Consider the following 17,307-nt stretch of genomic DNA (forward strand, 5'->3'; position numbering starts at 1 on the left):
ACAGTGAGAGTGAGAGTGAGAGTGAGAGTGAGAGTGAGAGTGAGAGTGAGAGTGAGAGTGAGAGTGAGAGTGAGAGTGAGAGTGAGAGTGAGAGTGAGAGTGAGAGTGAGAGTGAGAGTGAGAGAGAGAGAGAGAGAGAGAGAGAGAGAGAGAGAGAGAGAGAGAGAGAGAGAGAGAGAGAGAGAGAGAGAGAGAGAGAGAGAGAGAGAGAGAGAGACCCAAGAGATATATTGTTGGTAAAAGAGAAATGCCATCAAATGGTTTTAACTCTCGTTATGGTCTGCAAAATGATTTTCAAAAGTGCACATGACCTTTGACCTTTTCAGCACAATATGTCATCAGTTCATATTTCGATTACACTGAATACTTTTGTTATGTTTGGTTGAAATCTCTCCAGTGGTTCACCAGTTATCATGGCAATAAAAAACCGATAACGCATGGACAAAATGACATCCGGATGGAGAACCCGGAAGCATAATGCCTCCGTCTTTCATCTGTGAAAGTAAAAAAAAGAATATTAATTATTAATATATGATCATTATGAGCACTCTCTAACCTGCCATCCAAGATGGTGCAATTTCTGGATGGCTGAATGGCCGCGCAAGATGCCAGGCACTGGTCCCACTGCCTTGTGGGGCAACCAAGGCCTGGGGTTCTGGTGGTTCAGGCTGATTGGGGTCTCAACAGAAACAAACACAACCAACAAACTTATCAAACATTTCTCCATTTTTTAAAATTATCATTTACAATGATCAAAGGCTGGTAGCATAGCTCTGACACATAAATCACATACAGGACAAAGATATTATCAAGCCCAACTAATCAGGCCCAGAGGAGTAAAAACAAACTTTGAACTTGGAAAACTTTTAAGAATGGTGCACTTGTTCCTAGCAGGCTGGCACAGTAAAGAGATGAGTAGTGGATTGTCGAGGTTACCTTGGCAAAATGGGCAGCATTGTCCAGGAATGATGAGAGGTGAGGAGCAGCTAAGTGGAGGACAAGTAACGGCAGAACATTGCACACTACCATCCTGTCAGAGACAGAGAGACAGAGAGACAGAGACTGATAGATCTCTACAGGAGGGCATCGCAGCATCATCTCATTGTCAATGCATTATGTTCAAATTATTTAATTCAAGAGCAAAATTCAAATCAACAAATAATGTTACAAGGAAAGTAAAAGCAAGTTTGGAAGCAAAATTTTCCATCTGATTCGGTTTTAAGAAACGTATGTTATGAATGATGCGGAAAGCATGAAAGACAAGAATTTCTTGGGGAAATCGAAATACTGGTGCCACTGTAAGTGTAACTGCCCTTTTTATTGCTATTTTTGAACGATTTCAAAATGGATTTTGTTTTTAACAAAAGCACAGCCATCTTGTTCACTGCAGCTTCAATTTTTTTTAAAAAAATGATTGTATACGGATTCGGATCTTCAGCAAAAACTAATCATTTCATCCTTGTTACCCACCCAACCTGCTCAACAACGTTCGGCCGAATCCGTCCACAATGTTTTGAGATACCGTTCTACAAATCGTTTTTGGCCCCGTCTCTCAATGGTGAAGAATCACTGAAAAATAAAATGTCGGATCCGGATCTTCACCAAATTCGAATCAGTTCGTCCTCATCACACACCCAACATATCCACCAAATTTTGTCCGAATCTGTCAATAACTTTTTTGAGATATCCTGCTCACAGACAAGCAAAGTCAAACAGAAATGGGTGAAAACAGAACCTCCTTCCACCTTCGTTTATTATCGAATCCCATTCGATTTTACGACTAGACGACCGTGTATCAATCACGTAGCCAATGACCGATAGTGCTCCACCATCACTTGTGCATCACATACGGTACATATCCACCTGCACAGGTACACAGCCTCGCTGGGCCTCTGGGTATGCATCTTCACAAGGTTAACTAGAAGGGGAGCACTCGGAAGAGTGCAAAACCTCCGCGCCAATACTGCTGGGTCACTTAAGTGAACCTGATATCCCATTCATTGTAGGTCAAAACGGATCAGACTCTACTGAACCACGATTGAATAAACTAAACTCGATCGACGCGCATGTAGAAATGCCCCCCCCCAAAAAATCGAATTTTCTTTGAAAAAAAAGTTGCAAAATTTCCAAGTTTTTTTTTTCTCTAACAATTTTTTTGGGGGTTGGAAATCACTTAAAACATGTAGAAATGCAAAAAAAAAAAATTCAAATATTTTTTCAAAATGGCCGCCATAGCGGCCATATTGGACTTTGGACCAAGTCCAAAATCTAATGGCATGGTCCTTGGACCATACCTAATCCCCCAACCAAGTTTCGTTGAAATCCATCCAGGAGTTTTTTCCGTAATACTGTTCACAAACAAACAAACAAACAAACAGACAGGTGTGAAAACAGTAACCTCCGTCCATCTTCGATGGCAGAGGTTAAAGATATCTTCTCAACCCTTTCATAGCCTGTAGCTATGCACAAAATGTAAGTCTTAAGACATCACAAGGAAATGATGAGAATCCCTGATGTATAAGTTTATCATTCAGACAGCAAACATTCCTTGGCAGAGTGTCATTGAACTTCTACACAATTATAAGTCAAGTTCCTTAAACTCATGCGTCCCGATTCTTACACTTGCTGCACAGATCAGTTTCCCATGGACCGAGTTTGGAAGGTTCACAGTTAAGGCAAGGTTTACAGTCCTCACCTGACATGAGCAGTGCGTGCAGGGCTCAGGCCTGTAAACAAAAGCCTAATTAGCTTGGGTTCAATATAAATAAAACCATCATGCATATTAGTAAACTTCAATTCATCCTTTTTCACTTTTTTTTTTCTTTACACACTGACAAGCTTACAATGTGGTCATTATATTGAAAACATCCTCATTTACATAATTATATTATGTCCAACAAGAGAAAGAATTGTTTTGCAATACATGTCTTCCTACCTTCCCTTCATGTGCAGCCTGTTTTTTTGGCTGCTGGTTGTATCATTGGGGAGGGGAACGGCAATGCCACTGACGCAGTGCCCCTGGTACCAATACACTAGTGCTCATTTCACCGACCTCAGAAGGATGATAGGCTGAGTCAACCCCATGGTGTTAATTCAGCAGCAAACAGGTCTCAAACTCAGGACCCTTGGATCCTAAGCCACAACCCTAACCGTGAAGCCAACACCAGGCTATGTCTCCTACCGATGTGATATTTTCTAAGGCAAAAAATGGCGTAACTCTGTGAAAAATTGACGAACCGCCCTGAAAGTCGAACTTCTCCTGTAACTTATCATAATAAAGCCACGTACCAAGTTTCAGGCTGACAGACGGAAAGCAAACCTTTAGTCCTCTCCGGAGAAACTCGTAAGGGACTAATACCATGTAATGAACAAACCCTTGTTCGGGTTACTCCATTGAATAGAACCTTCCCCTCCATCCAATGATGCATAAGAATCAAACCTTCCACAAAAAAATGGTGCAATGGCCAAAACCCATAAGATCGTCCAGCTGCAAGAACTGCCCGATGAGACGCCAGAGCTCCAGCCCATATTGAACAGACAGACTTTATGACATTACTGTGAGTCCCAAAGAGGTGATGCAATATCTACCAAGGTTGAGTTCTTGTTACAGGTTTTGCCTCAACCTTTGATCTTATCGAGGTGACCAATCAGTGACTATGCCATCGCACGTCTGTCTGCTCCTTGGATTAACAACAGTTGATGCAGGGTGGAAATGTTTTGAGCCAGGAGAATGTAGTTTCATGGAGAGGCAAACAGGATATTGAAACATAACCAATAAGAATGGACATTCAAACACAACTCTGTGGGACACCTGACACATATGCAAAGATTAGGTCGTCAAACTTTCAAAGGAGGCAGACAGATAGCAACCAGGACCGACCGTTGATTGATGTAGCGGTGGAGAACACTGTCCATTGATTTGGTGGTTACATCACCAGTGGCTTTTCGATTACATTCCCCCAGCTCGTTCTAAACTATAAGTCAGAGGCTAAGTCTTTCCTCCAGGGCCATGATATCTTCATGCCTAAAACGGTGCAACCTCTGTCCCAAATCCATGCTGATCAATTACATCGACAGCATTTCAAATCGGAGAGGACATTTTAGAATTTTCAACACCCAGGAATTTTTCACAGTTTTTCACGCATTTAATCACAAGCTGAGTTTATTCTACAAATCATATCAACTCAATTACTGCCTTTCCATCTTTTCTAGGCAACCTCCACCGCGTAGTGAGAGATGGGGTTTTGTAATCGCTTGTGCGTGTGTGTGTGTGTGTGTGTGTGTGTGTGTGTGTGTGTGTGTGTGTGTGTGTGTGTGTGTGTGTGTCAGTCCAGGCAATAATTGTTTTGACTTTTTGAGCTTTGTTATGTGAATATGGAGAACACTGATTTATAAAATTTACAAAAAAAATTTTTCCGTCAACTTTAGTTTTGAGTACAAAGCGGACGGACGTGGACGGGCTTTACATTTCGGGATGCTTTCTAGGTTTTTTTATTTGTTGTAATGATGTTAATCCGCCGATAACACATTTCATCACTTGTTCATCATTTCATAATTGCAGAAGTGGTGAAGAAGAGTTTGAGGGAAGAAATGCTGAACACTACACTGCTCCACATTGGTTGGTGTTCAGCTCCTTAATTCCACATTCACATTTCTGCTTCCACTTTTTTATTCTGCAAATCGTGGAATGAATTGACGCTAGAATGTCAAATGAAACAAAAGGCTTCCATGTTTGCTCTCGAATAGTAAGCGATGGTCACAGTGACTGTTGCTAGAACAACAAAGATGACAACTAGATTCAGGACTAATTTTGACTTCATATTGGTCCTCACAATGACGTTGTCAATATTGAACTGATGTATATATATATTTGAAAGAAAAAAAAATGCGTCAACCTGAAATGCTATAACTTGGTAACGATGAGAAGTTACAAATTATAATCACTCTTTCCAAAAGCTTTGGTTATTGAGACACTTCACGAACCCCATAGTCACGTGTGATTAGCTGAATAGAAAAATAATACATGGAATGGAATGGTAATTTGTTGTCTTCTGAATCATTTTCAAGAGGTCATCCTACCTGAAGTTCTGGCCATTGTTGTACACGGTTCCAAGGAACAGGCAATGTTGGCAGGAGGCACAGCACTTCCCAGGAGATGGGAGTGGATGGGAGCAAGGCACCTCACATTGCAACCGCACGCAGGTGGTTTGTCCTTTCTGTTTGGCCACAGACGAGCACCGCACAAATCCCAGTAAATCATTACCTACGATGCCTCCAGCATGATGCTAACATGAACTTTTCTTTAAAAAGTCAAAACGTTACTGACAGAAGTGAGGCAACATGACAAAATTATTTTTTACTTTCGTCATCAAGGACCTTGCAAGTAGATTTGGCAAATTTTATACGTGTCTGGTTTGTGACACTTACGCACGTTTCCGTAAAATATTGAAAACTACAGGCGGCTGCTTTGCTAATATAGTGATGAAAGATACTTGATTATAAAAAGGGGCCATCTTCAATAAATTTAAACCAGAGAGGCTCATGAAAGAACTGAATGACAAGAGAGGTGAGAGGTAGACACATCAGCAGTAGACTAGTGAGTGGGTCAGCTATAAGGAGGGGGGGAGGGGTGGGATCGGGGCAGGAGATTGCTGTGGAATGCAAAGTTCTCAGCATCATTGACATCTTGCACAAGGAAGCAGAAGAACAGAGTCTGCTGTCCTCTCAGTGGAGCCAAGTTGGTGGATTTTGTTTTACATCACCTCTCATCGTGTCTTTGTTCCTTTGCTCGTTCATCCCTCCAACCATTCCCAGTCCATCCAGCTCACATGGATTATTCCAGCAACCCCGTCCTTGTGGAAATATGAAAATCCACGTTTGCTCACCTCCACTCCTTTGTTGCTCTCTACTCTTGTTTGTGGAACGTCTTCCTCAATTTACAAATAAATCCCACTCTTCCCACCTGGGCTTCAGGTTGGCAGTATACCACGACCTCAGGTCAACATCTACTTTCTCAACAATTCTCTTGAAGAAGTCTTTTCATTCAAGCTTTTGGGTCTCCCTATCTGCCGTGATATTTCCTGGGAAAGCCACATTTCTAAGCTGGCCTTCAAAGCCAATCGACGACTGCGCATCCTCCGTTGTGCAAAGTCCATCATTGGCACACCTAAGCTCCTGACCACATACAACAAAGCTTTCGTCCACTGCCTGTTGGAGTACTGCTCTCCCCTCTGGGCTGGTGCTCCCGCCTTTCACCTTTCTCGGCTTCAAGTTGTGGAAACCAAGGCATTTAGGATCATTGGTATCTCCTGCGATGAGGCCGAGTCGTTGGGTCTCTCACTCTCTCACCACAGGCAGGTTGGTAGTCTTTCTGACTTTTACCCTCTCCTCTCTGGCCTCGCCCTCCCTGCTCTGTCTGCGATATGACCCCCTTCCATATTCCCACAGGGTGCTGAAGGTCTGCCAGCAACCCCCTTCTGGTAAAACTACCAAAATCAAGAATCACTGCTCACCTTCACTCTTCATTCCTCTTTTTTCCTGCCTTTGGAATAAACTCCCACACTCTCTTCAATCCTACTATTCCCTCCAGGTCGTCAAAACAGCTATTCACCACCATCTCTTATCTTCTCCCATCCAAAAACACGATCTTCTCTACCCCCAGTAATCCACCCCAAACCCACATCCTTCAAATTCCCTGCTTTCCATCCTGAAAGTCCCTATCGTGTAAGGACCTGAAAGTCCCTGGAGTGTCCATCTTGTTTACCCTGTGTACCCCACCCAATCCCTCTCCCTTCCACAGATCTCCTAATGTCTCTGTTCCCCACTGTTTTGTCCTTCCCTCTCCCACCCCTCTCATCTCTTACTCCCATTGTTGTACGTTCTCTGTGTGTTAAGGCCCTGTCACACCTTGACGATTTAGCCAGCGTATGCCCGACGTATGAAAAATTTTTCTAAAACGCTGGCATACGTCGAATATGTTATGGGTAAGTTTGTATACGTTAAGAGCACGCTGGCATACGTCATAGTACGCTGGCATACGTCGTAGTATGCTGGCATACGTCCTAGTATGCTGGCATTCGTCGTAGTACGCCGAGCTGTTAAGGCCCGGTCACACCTTGACGTTTTAGCCAGCAATTGCAACGTATTAAAATGTATGTAAAACGCTGGCTTACGTTGAACTTTTGATGTTTTTTTTTAAAGATTCGGACATTTTCATAACGAGTTGGTCGTATGCATAACGTATTAGTAACGGACACAGAACGTTTCGTTGTGTTTCGATAACTTATACCAACGAATGCTGAACCTGTTGTCGGCCTTCACAACCTATGCCCAACGATAGTCTAACTTATGCATAGCGTGCTGCACGCATCGCCGACAATGACGTGGCGTAGGTTATGAAAAGGCTGCCGCACAACGATTCAAATCATAACCGCCGCAGAAATGGAAGTGTCAACATCGCAGTCACACCTTGGCGATCTTGCCAGCGTATGCCGACCTGTGAAAAATGCGTCTAAAACGCTAGCGCACGTCGAATACGGTATGGGTAAGTTTGGTATGCGTGATTAGAACGCTAAAGTATGCTATCATACATCGTAGAAAGTGGAGTACGTTTTGAAATTTTAAACATGTTGAAAATTTTACGACGTACTTGCCGTATGACACACGCTCCGCATGCGATGGGAATAAGTTGTGCGCACGATTTGCGATCGTTGAGACACAGACACACGTTACTTGTACGTTACTCATAAGTCGAAACACGTCAAGGTAATGGTTAGTGTCAGTGTTCCAGATTCCCAGTTTTTTTTTTCCTCGGTATGACGGTGTTCAGTGTACAATGCGGTTATGATTTAAATCGTTGAGCGGCAGCCTATTAATTATATTATATTACAACCGCACTAGAAATCGAAGTGTCAAAATCACCATCATACCGAAGGAAGGAAGAAAACAAACAAACAAACAAAAAAAAAAAACCAGGGAGTCTGGAACACTGACGCTAACCATTACCTTGATGTGTTTCGACTTATGAGTAACGTACAAGTAACATGTGTCGATGTGTGTCAACGATCGCGTAACGTGAGTACAACACGTAACTCATAGGTTAGAAATAAGTTTCGGGTACGCTAAACATTACCTCGACGTGTTTCGACTTATGAGTAACTCACAAGTAACGTGAGTCGACGTGTGTCAACGATCGCGTGACGTGCCTACAACTAATGGCCAGCGTTATGCGGAACGTGTGAGTCATACGCTGGCATAAGTCTGAAAATTTCAAGCATGGAAAATTTGAGGACAACCGAAAAGTACAACGTTTAAAGCCAGCGTACAACGACGTATGGCAGTGTTTTTCAGCGTGCTCTCAATGTTATCAAAACTTACCCATAACGTATTCGACGTGTACCAGCGTTTTACACAAATTTTCCAAAAATCGGCATAAGCTGGCTAAAACGTCAAGGTGTGACTGGGCCTTTAGACAAATTTTACATGCTTGAAATGTTTTGATGTATGCCACCATATGACTCACACGTTCCGCATAACGCTGGCCATAAGTTGTAGGCACGTTACGCGATCGTTGACACACGTTACTTGTAAGTTACTCATAAGTCGACACACGTCGAGGTAATGTTTAGCGTCAGTGTTACAGACTCCCTGTTTGTTTTTTTTTCTTTGGTGTGACGGTGATGTTGACACATCGATTTCTAGTGCGGTTATAATATAATATGATTAATAGGCTGCCGCTCAACAATTTAAGTCATAACCGCACAAGAAATCGAAGTGTCAACATCACCGTCATGCCAAAGAAGAAGAAAAAAAAAACAGGGAGTCTGGAACACTGTCGCTAACCATTACCTTGACGTGTTTCAACTGATGAGTAATGTACAAGTAACGTGTGTTGACTTGTGTCAACGATCGCGTAGCGTGCCTACAACTTATGGCCAGCATATGCGGAAGGTGTGTCATACACCGAGTACATCGAGAAATTTTCAACATGCTGAAAATTTCTCGACGCACTCGGCATATGACGACGTATGCCAGCGTACTACGACGTATGCCAGCATGCTCTTAACGTATACAAAACTTACCCATAACGTATTCGACGTGTGCCAGCTTGGTTCGGCAAATTTTTCATACGTCGGCATATGCTGGCTAAAACGTCACGGTGTGACAGCGGCTTCACACTTCGATATCTAATGCGGTTATGATTTGAATCGTCGAGCCGCAGCCTATTAATAGCCTATGCCACGTGATCGTCAGCGATGCTGCCGTGCGCTATGCATAAGTTAGACTATCGTTGGACATAGGTTGTGAACGCCGACAACACGCTCAGCATTCGTTGGTATAAGTTATCTATATGTGATTGAAACGTTCTGTGTACGTTACTAATACGTTATGCGTACGTCCAACACGTTATTACACACCCAAAATTTAAAAAAACATCAATAGTTCAGCGTACACCAGCGTTTTACATACATTTTGAGACCTTGCCATATGCTGGCTAAAACGTCAAGGTGTGACAGCCCTTTAGCTCTCATACGAGCCTCGACAGTGTAAAAAAAAATAAAAAAATCCCGACTTGTGATTTCCTCAAAAACCATCGCTATCTATTTACATGTATTTCATGAGATTATGGTGTACACGTGTGCGACATTTCACAGTTATGAGGACGAAGCATTGACACAAATCAAATAGGATTCATTCTCTGCCAATAATACAAAGTTTGCACAGACCCTCAAAGTCCTTGGATCTTTATTCAGTATTAACAAACCAGATGGCCTTACAAATAGTTATGAGACTATTTACACTGATGTTGTATCATAATTAACATTTACTCATCATTACATCTGCCACCGAAGGTGGAAGGAGGTTATGTTTTCAACCCCATCTGTCTGTTTGTATATTTTTGTGCAGGGTATCTCAAAAAGTTGTGGACGGATTCGGATGAAATTTGGTGGGCAGGTTGGGCGTGTGACAACAACTGATTAGATTTTAGTGAAGATCCGGATCCGGATCCAATAATCTTTTTTAAGCGATTCTTCACCATTGAGAGAGGGCCAAAAATGATATATAGCACGATATCTCAAAAAATTGATGACAGATTCGGATGAAACTTGGTGGACACGTTGGGTGTGTGACAAGGAAGAATGGTTTCGATTCTGGTGAAGATCCAAATCCAGATCCGGAAACGAGAATTTTTTTTAATTTTAAAAGTGAATTTAAAATATGTAGCATGATATTTCAAAAATGTGTTGGGCCCGATATGTTCTCGTGGATAAAGCATTTCATAGCGAAGGTATGTGCTCTACCGAGTGTCCTTATAGTTTTAGTCATGTAAAAGGTAAACATTCAAAAAAACTTCTTACAGGTAAGGCCGTGGGGGATGAATAAATTCCAACTGAACTGTTGTAACACATGAGAAACGATGGTGTAGAAATACTGACAGGTATCTATACTAAAAAAAGCAAAGTGTGTGTGTCTGTGTGTGTGAGTGTGTGAGTGTGTGAGTGTGTGTTTGTGTGTGTGTGTGTGAGTGTTGTGTGTGTGTGTCAGTGTGTGTGTGTGTGTGTGTGTGTGTGTCAGTGTGTCAGTGTGTCTCCTTCACCCTCAGCGAGTGGTTCATGCTCCATCACCCTGAGTGATAGGCTCATGCTCCATTAACCTGAGTGAGTGGTTCGTGCTCCATCAACCTGAGTGAGTGGTTTGTGCTACATCACCCTGAGCAAGATGTAGTGAAGTAACACCCGATTTCCGAGCCGTTTGCTCTATTCACGTGTTTTCTAAAGATTAATGTTTGGAACATATCCGTGAAACATCTTGATAAATGCAATATTGTTTCTCAGTGAAAGCTACTCAAGGTTTCTGGGTTGTAATACAGTACAGAGACATGACAGAAGTAAATAGATACCATGATTTTAAAATAATTATTTTTCTTGAACATTTGAAGTATATTTGATCCATTTTAATAGACACACTCGTATTTTGTGGACTTTCCATTTGCAGATTTTAATGCTTTTACTCTTTAAGGCATAGAACTAACGAGTTCCGAAATTTTCTCTTGTGGGATTTCTGCCCAGGCTTCCCACAAAAGGTTTAACAATTCTGCCCATGATGTTGGTTTCCTGGATGTTTTCCGCACAGTTCAATCCAATATGGCCCAGAGGTGTTCAATGGGATTCATGTCCGGAGACTGACTTGGCCATGGAAGTCGCTTGATCCCATTTCTGTCCTGCCATTCTTTGGTCTTTTTTGCAGTGTGGCATGGAGCTCCATCATCCATGGACAGTGTTGTTTTTGACCATCTGACCAGTGGAGAAGACAGGAAGACGTCCATCCTCAAGGATGAAAATGCATATCGTAGAGTTGATGTCGCCAACGCACTCCACAAGCTCTGACTGACCAGAGATCCAAATTGCTCCCCACACCATCATTGAAAAACCACCGTGTTTGACAATTGGCTGCAATCACCTCAAAGAAAACTCTTGACTGGGAAGTCTTCAGACCCATACGCATGTACTGTCAGGAAATTGAGCAAATTGGGACTCATCTGAAAAAAATTACAGTTTGCCAAAACTCCAAGGGTCTGGTGGCCATCTCTTCAGCCCACTTCTTTCTCCTTTGAATGTTGGCTGGTCTAAGAAGAGGTTTTCTCCGAGCTGCTCTCCCATAGTAACCCAGTTGATGAAGGTACTGCACGGCAGTTCTTCAGCAAAGTTCGAACTCCTATGCAACATTTGCTGCTTAAGGCTCAGTCACACCTTGACGTTTTAGCCAGATTATGCGGATTTTTGAAAAATTTGTCTTAAACGCTGGCACACGTCGACTACGTTATGGGTAAGTTTTGGAAACATTGAGAGCACGCTGAAAAACACTGCCATATGTCGTGGTACGCTGGCTTTCATTGTTGTACTTTGCGGTTGTCCTCAAATTTTAGCATGCTTGAAATTTTACGACTTATGCCAGCGTATGACTCACATGTTCCGCTACGCTGGCCATAAGTTGTAGGCACATTACGCGATCGTTGACACACGTCGACACACATTACTTGTAAGTTAATCATAAGTCGAAACACGTCAAGGTAATGTTTCGTGTACCCGAAACTTATTTCTAACCTATGGGTAACGTGTTGTAGGCATGTTACGCGATCGTTGACGCACGTCTACACACGTTACTTGTAAGTTACTCATAAGTCGAAACACGTCGAGGTAATGTTTGGCATCAGTGTTCCAGACTCCATGTTTTTTTTTTTTTCTTCTTGTTCAGTATGACGGTGATGTTGATACTTCGATTTCTAGTGCGGTTATGATTTAAATCATTGAGCGGCAGCCTATTAATTATATTATATTATAACCGCACGAGAAATCGAAGTGTCAACATCACCGTCATACCGAAGAAAAACAAACAAACCAGGGAGTCTGGAACACCGACGCTAACCATTATCTCGATGTGTTTCGACTTATGAGTAACTTACAACTAACTTTTGTCGACGTGTGTCAACGATCGCATAACGTGCGTACAACTTATTCCCATCGCATGCAGAACATGTGAGGCATATGGCAAGAACGTTGTACTCCACTTACTATGACGTATGATAGCGTACTTTAGCATTCTATTCACACACACCAAACTTACCCATACCATATTCGACGTGTGCCAGCATTTTAGATGCATTTTTCAGAGGTCGGCATACGCTGGCAAGATCGCCAAGGTGTGACTGCGATGTTGACACTTCCATTTCTCCGGCGGTTATGATTTGAATCGTTGTGCGGCAGCCTTTTAATAGGCTACGCCACGTGATCGTCGGTGATACGTGCAGCGTGCTATGCATAAGTTAGACTATCATTGGGCATAGGTTGTGAACGCCGACAACAGGCTAAGTATTTGTTGGTATAAGTTAGCTGTAAGACAACGAAACGTTCTGTGTCCATTACTAATATGTTATGCATACGACCAACTCATTATGAATACGTCCGAATCTTTAAAAAAAACATCAAAAGTTCAGCGTAAGCCAGTGTTTTACATACATTTTGATACGTTGCCATTGCTGGCTAAAACGTCAAGGTGTGACTGGGCCTTTAGCAACGGGGGAGTTTTCTCAATGGACCACTTGATAGCTCGAAGACACCTTTCTGAGGGCCAAGATCGACCTGAACGGGAAGCTGTGGATTCCTTGCCTTTGCTGCTGAATTGCACAATTACCTGATTGACCGTAGAAAGCGGAATCCCAATTTTCTGAGCTATCTGATGCTGGCTGACTCCACCTTCCAAATGGCAAACAATTCGTCCTCTTTGAAAATCGGAAAGTTTGTGTGCTCCCTGGGTTCAAGGCATAGTTAATTGTCAGTCAAGACCCAATAACTTGTTTCTGCAAAGAAATAGTCGAATATTCGTGCAAATCACTGAGTAAAACTGCGTTATACAGATGCAATTAAGAAATTTAAGGAATCTATTTACTTCTGTTATGTCTCTGTAAGTCCTGTAGTTGGTAATCACACTGACTCCAACCTGCTGATTCCCGAAAAATTGTCGATATCGGCCAAGCGTGTGTGTGTGTGTGTGTGTGTGTGTGTGTGTGTGTGTGTGTGTGTGTGTGTGTGTGTGTATATGTGTTGGTGTTTGTGTGTGTGTTTGTGTGTGTGAGTGAGATGTGATGTTCATAAAGATTAACATATTCTTTCTGCTAATTCCCCTACCTCCATATATATATGCATGTATACATATATATATATATATATATATATATATATATATATATATATATATATATATATATATATATATATATGTATATATATATATATATATATATATATATATATATATATATATATATGTATATATATATGTATATATATATATGTATATATATATATGTATATATATATATGTATATATATATATATATATATATATATATATATATATATATATATATATATATATATATATATATATATATATATCTCTTTGTCCAAGCCTTGCTCCGCCCCCTCCCAATACAGTGCAGTACTCTCCTCCCACATCTCCTCTCTCCCTCCCCCTCCCCTCTCTCTGTCTCTGGACATATTGGGATGGTGGTTATGTCTGGATGGTGTTTGTCTCTGGACGTGTCCTGGAAATGTTAACGTCTGGACAGAAGATTTTCTCCGGACCTGTCTGAGTGGTGTTTGTATCTGGCCAGCTTGGCTCTGGATGTGTCCGGGTGGTGTTTGTCTCCGGACGCGTCCGGGTGGCGTTTGTCTCCGGACGCGTCCGGGTGGTGTTTATCTCTGGACGTGTCCGGGTGGTGGTTGTCTCCGGACACGTCCAGGTGGTGGTTGTCTCTGGACGCATCCAGGTGGTGTTTGTGTCTCAACGGTAGTTTGTCTCTGAATGGGAGTTAGTCTCTGGGCTGTGTTTATAGCATGACCATTAGAAAATGGATTTCAGACATTACTTTGTTTCCATCTTCACTGTTATTCCATGCAGAATCATTCTGATGAGACGGTATGAATCATAATTAACGCTCCACCACACGTCTACCTTCCTTTCCACTCACCTCACACTTTCTTCACCTGTCTCTGTCTCTCTGTCTCTCTGTCTCTCTGTCTCTCTGTCTCTCTGTCTCTCTGTCTCTCTGTCTCTCTGTCTCTCTGTCTCTCTGTCTCTCTGTCTCTCTCTCTCTCTCTCTCTCACTCTCACTCTCACTCTCACTCTCACTCCCACTCTCTCTCTCTCCCACTCTCTCTCTCTCCCACTCTCTCTCTCTCCCTCTCTCTCTCTCTCTCCCACTCTCTCTCTCTCCCACTCTCTCTCTCTCCCACTCTCTCTCTCTCCCACTCTCTCTCTCTCCCACTCTCTCTCTCTCCCACTCTCTCTCTCCCACTCTCTCTCTCTCTCCCACTCTCTCTCTCTCCCTCTCTCTCTCTCTCCCCCACTCTCTCTCTCTCCCACTCTCTCTCTCTCCCACTCTCTCTCTCTCCCACTCTCTCTCTCTCCCACTCTCTCTCTCTCCCACTCTCTCTCTCTCTCCCACTCTCTCTCTCTCTCTCCCACTCTCTCTCTCTCTCCCACTCTCTCTCTCCCACTCTCTCTCTCTCTCCCACTCTCTCTCTCTCTCCCACTCTCTCTCTCTCTCCCTCTCTCTCTCTCTCTCCCCCTCTCTCTCTCCCACTCTCTCTCTCTCTCCCACTCTCTCTCTCTGTCTGTGTCTCTCTCTCTCTCTCTCTCTGTCTGTGTCTCTCTCTCTCTCTCTCTGTCTCTCTCTCTCTCTCTCTCTCTCTCTCTCTCTCTCTCTCTCTCTGTCTCTCTCTCTCTCTCTCTCTCTCTCTCTCTCTCTCTCTCTCTCTCTCTCCCTTTAGCATTACTGTCAGCGAAGCGACGTGTAGTATTTGCTAGTAATTAATACATGCAACAACACAGGTGAGATGTCAGAGGATTTTCCAATGTCTATCTTTTGTGAAATCCCCACATTTAGGAACACTGCCGAATGTAGTGAACAATGATCATTTAACTTAATCTCACATGTATCGAAGGTATTACTACACCCGATAAAAAGGAGAACACCAGAAATATAAAAGTGTCTGAACAACAACCAAGCGGAGTTCAGAGAGGGGAAGGGAACATGGGATGGGATATGCAAACTCGCATGTTAACAGAAAGAGTGATATTTGTGTATTTGAGAGACTACGCAAAGACATTCGAAGGAGTTAAACATAAACTAATATAAATAATGAAAAAAAAATATGAGATATCAGTCGAGGAAATAAGGTTGATCTCAAATCTCTATGGGAATCAAAGAGTGAAAATGAGAACCAATGTTGGTGAGACTAGAAGTTTTGAAAAGAAGAAAGAGTGTGAGAGGGCTGTATTCCATCACCTGTCTTATTTAATACATATGGAGAATAATTAATGAAAGACACAATGCAAAATACCCCAGGCATAAAAGTAAATCAGTAAATGGTGAAGGTATTACTAACATCAGGTGTGCAGATGACACTGCAGTGATTGCCAACATTGAATAGGAGTTGCAGCTCATGACTGACAACATAAACGAGGCTTGCAAAGAGTGCGGGATGGAATTAAGTGCCGAAAAGATAAAAGTTATGATCTTTGAGAAAACACCAGGCATGAAAGTTACAATCAGGTCCTGAAGTTCTGAAACCAGTTTCAAGTTACACATAAATTGGAACTGGTGTAACAGAGTATGGAACGTGTCTACCGGAAATTAAAAAGAGAATCGAAGTGGCAAAGAGTGCTTTTTGGGACGTGAAAGAATTATCGAGAAGGAATTTGGATATTATAACAAAGGAGAGATTTTTAAAGACCGATGTAATATGTCTCTCGTGACAGATGGCAGTGAAGCAAGGACAATAGGAAATTAAGGGAGGAGAAGAATAAATCTTGAGATGTGGTGCTACAGTACAGTATAGGTGGATATTAAAGATAAGCTGCAGAGTTTAGCAACAAAGACGTACTAGAAAGGGTAGGAGAGAAACTAACACTTGGTCTGTTCTGTTCTTGCATATGGCAGCATCATAGCAGGTAACACCGAGGGACAATGAGTACCAGGTAGACAAAAAAGAACGTGGTTGGAGGACATAAAGGAATGGGATGACATCGATGAATATGGGCAACTGAAAATGAAGCGGAAGACAGAGAAGAATGGAGATCCATGATTAGCAACCTTCGGATTTAAGACGCTACTTGAAAAGAAAGTAGAAAAAGAAAGAAAGGTAATACAGAAACATAATTAAAAAGATTGAACATTATGGTGTGGAACCACTTCTCACTCACCCTGCAGGAGCACAGAAGGCATGGGGTGTTGGTCACCTCCCATTCCTCACCATCTTTGTACACCTTGCCAAGATGGACACAGGCTGGATAGTCACACACAGAGCAAAAGTCATGATCAAGCTCGGCAAACAAACTTCTCACCTTGTTATTCAAATTTATGCATCAACGCAGCCAAATGTGTCACGGGTGGTGCATTCATCCATTGAGCCTTTAAATGTTAGATATGATCTCAGGTTGAATTGCGTCTGACTATACGACTGCCATGTTAAGAGGGAGTCTCCAGACGGTTCCGCAATGTGGAGCACAACGTCAACATCTAATGAAGGGAACGAAATCCCCTTCAAACTCGCAATAAAGGATCCGAATTCATGAAGTACACCGTCATCCGTATGGAATACCAGGAGTACGAGCTGAATTTAAATCCTTTCGGGTGTGAAAGTCAACAACTCATCTGGTTTCCATCGCAGCCCTTTAACAACTTGCGACCCATTTGCTTAACAGCATACGCCGTACGTACGTATGCTACCGATCGCTTAACCA

The 17,307-nt window shown here is 42.4% G+C and overlaps 1 protein-coding gene across 5 annotated transcripts in view; it reads right to left on the reverse strand.

The window, feature by feature from the left end:
- Window positions 1-17,307, reverse strand: part of LOC147029767 (uncharacterized) — a 158,319-nt gene that overhangs the window by 14,384 nt on the left and 126,628 nt on the right. For 4 of the 5 annotated variants that reach the window (XM_085873095.1, XM_085873097.1, XM_085873096.1 and 1 more), the window contains 5 exons: window positions 16,768-16,850; window positions 5,080-5,216; window positions 2,696-2,726; window positions 937-1,030; window positions 557-679 (listed from right to left, as the gene is read on the reverse strand). In XM_085873095.1, coding sequence (XP_085729221.1) covers window positions 557-679; window positions 937-1,030; window positions 2,696-2,726; window positions 5,080-5,216; window positions 16,768-16,850 — 468 coding nt within the window. The remainder of the gene's footprint in view (window positions 1-556; window positions 680-936; window positions 1,031-2,695; window positions 2,727-5,079; window positions 5,217-16,767; window positions 16,851-17,307) is intronic. The other variant, XM_085873094.1, reaches the window with a different exon arrangement.

This window comes from Eptatretus burgeri, chromosome 3 (assembly GCF_056783735.1).
Source record: "Eptatretus burgeri isolate ZD-2024b chromosome 3, Ebu_testis_v1, whole genome shotgun sequence".
Lineage (NCBI taxonomy): Eukaryota > Metazoa > Chordata > Myxini > Myxiniformes > Myxinidae > Eptatretus > Eptatretus burgeri.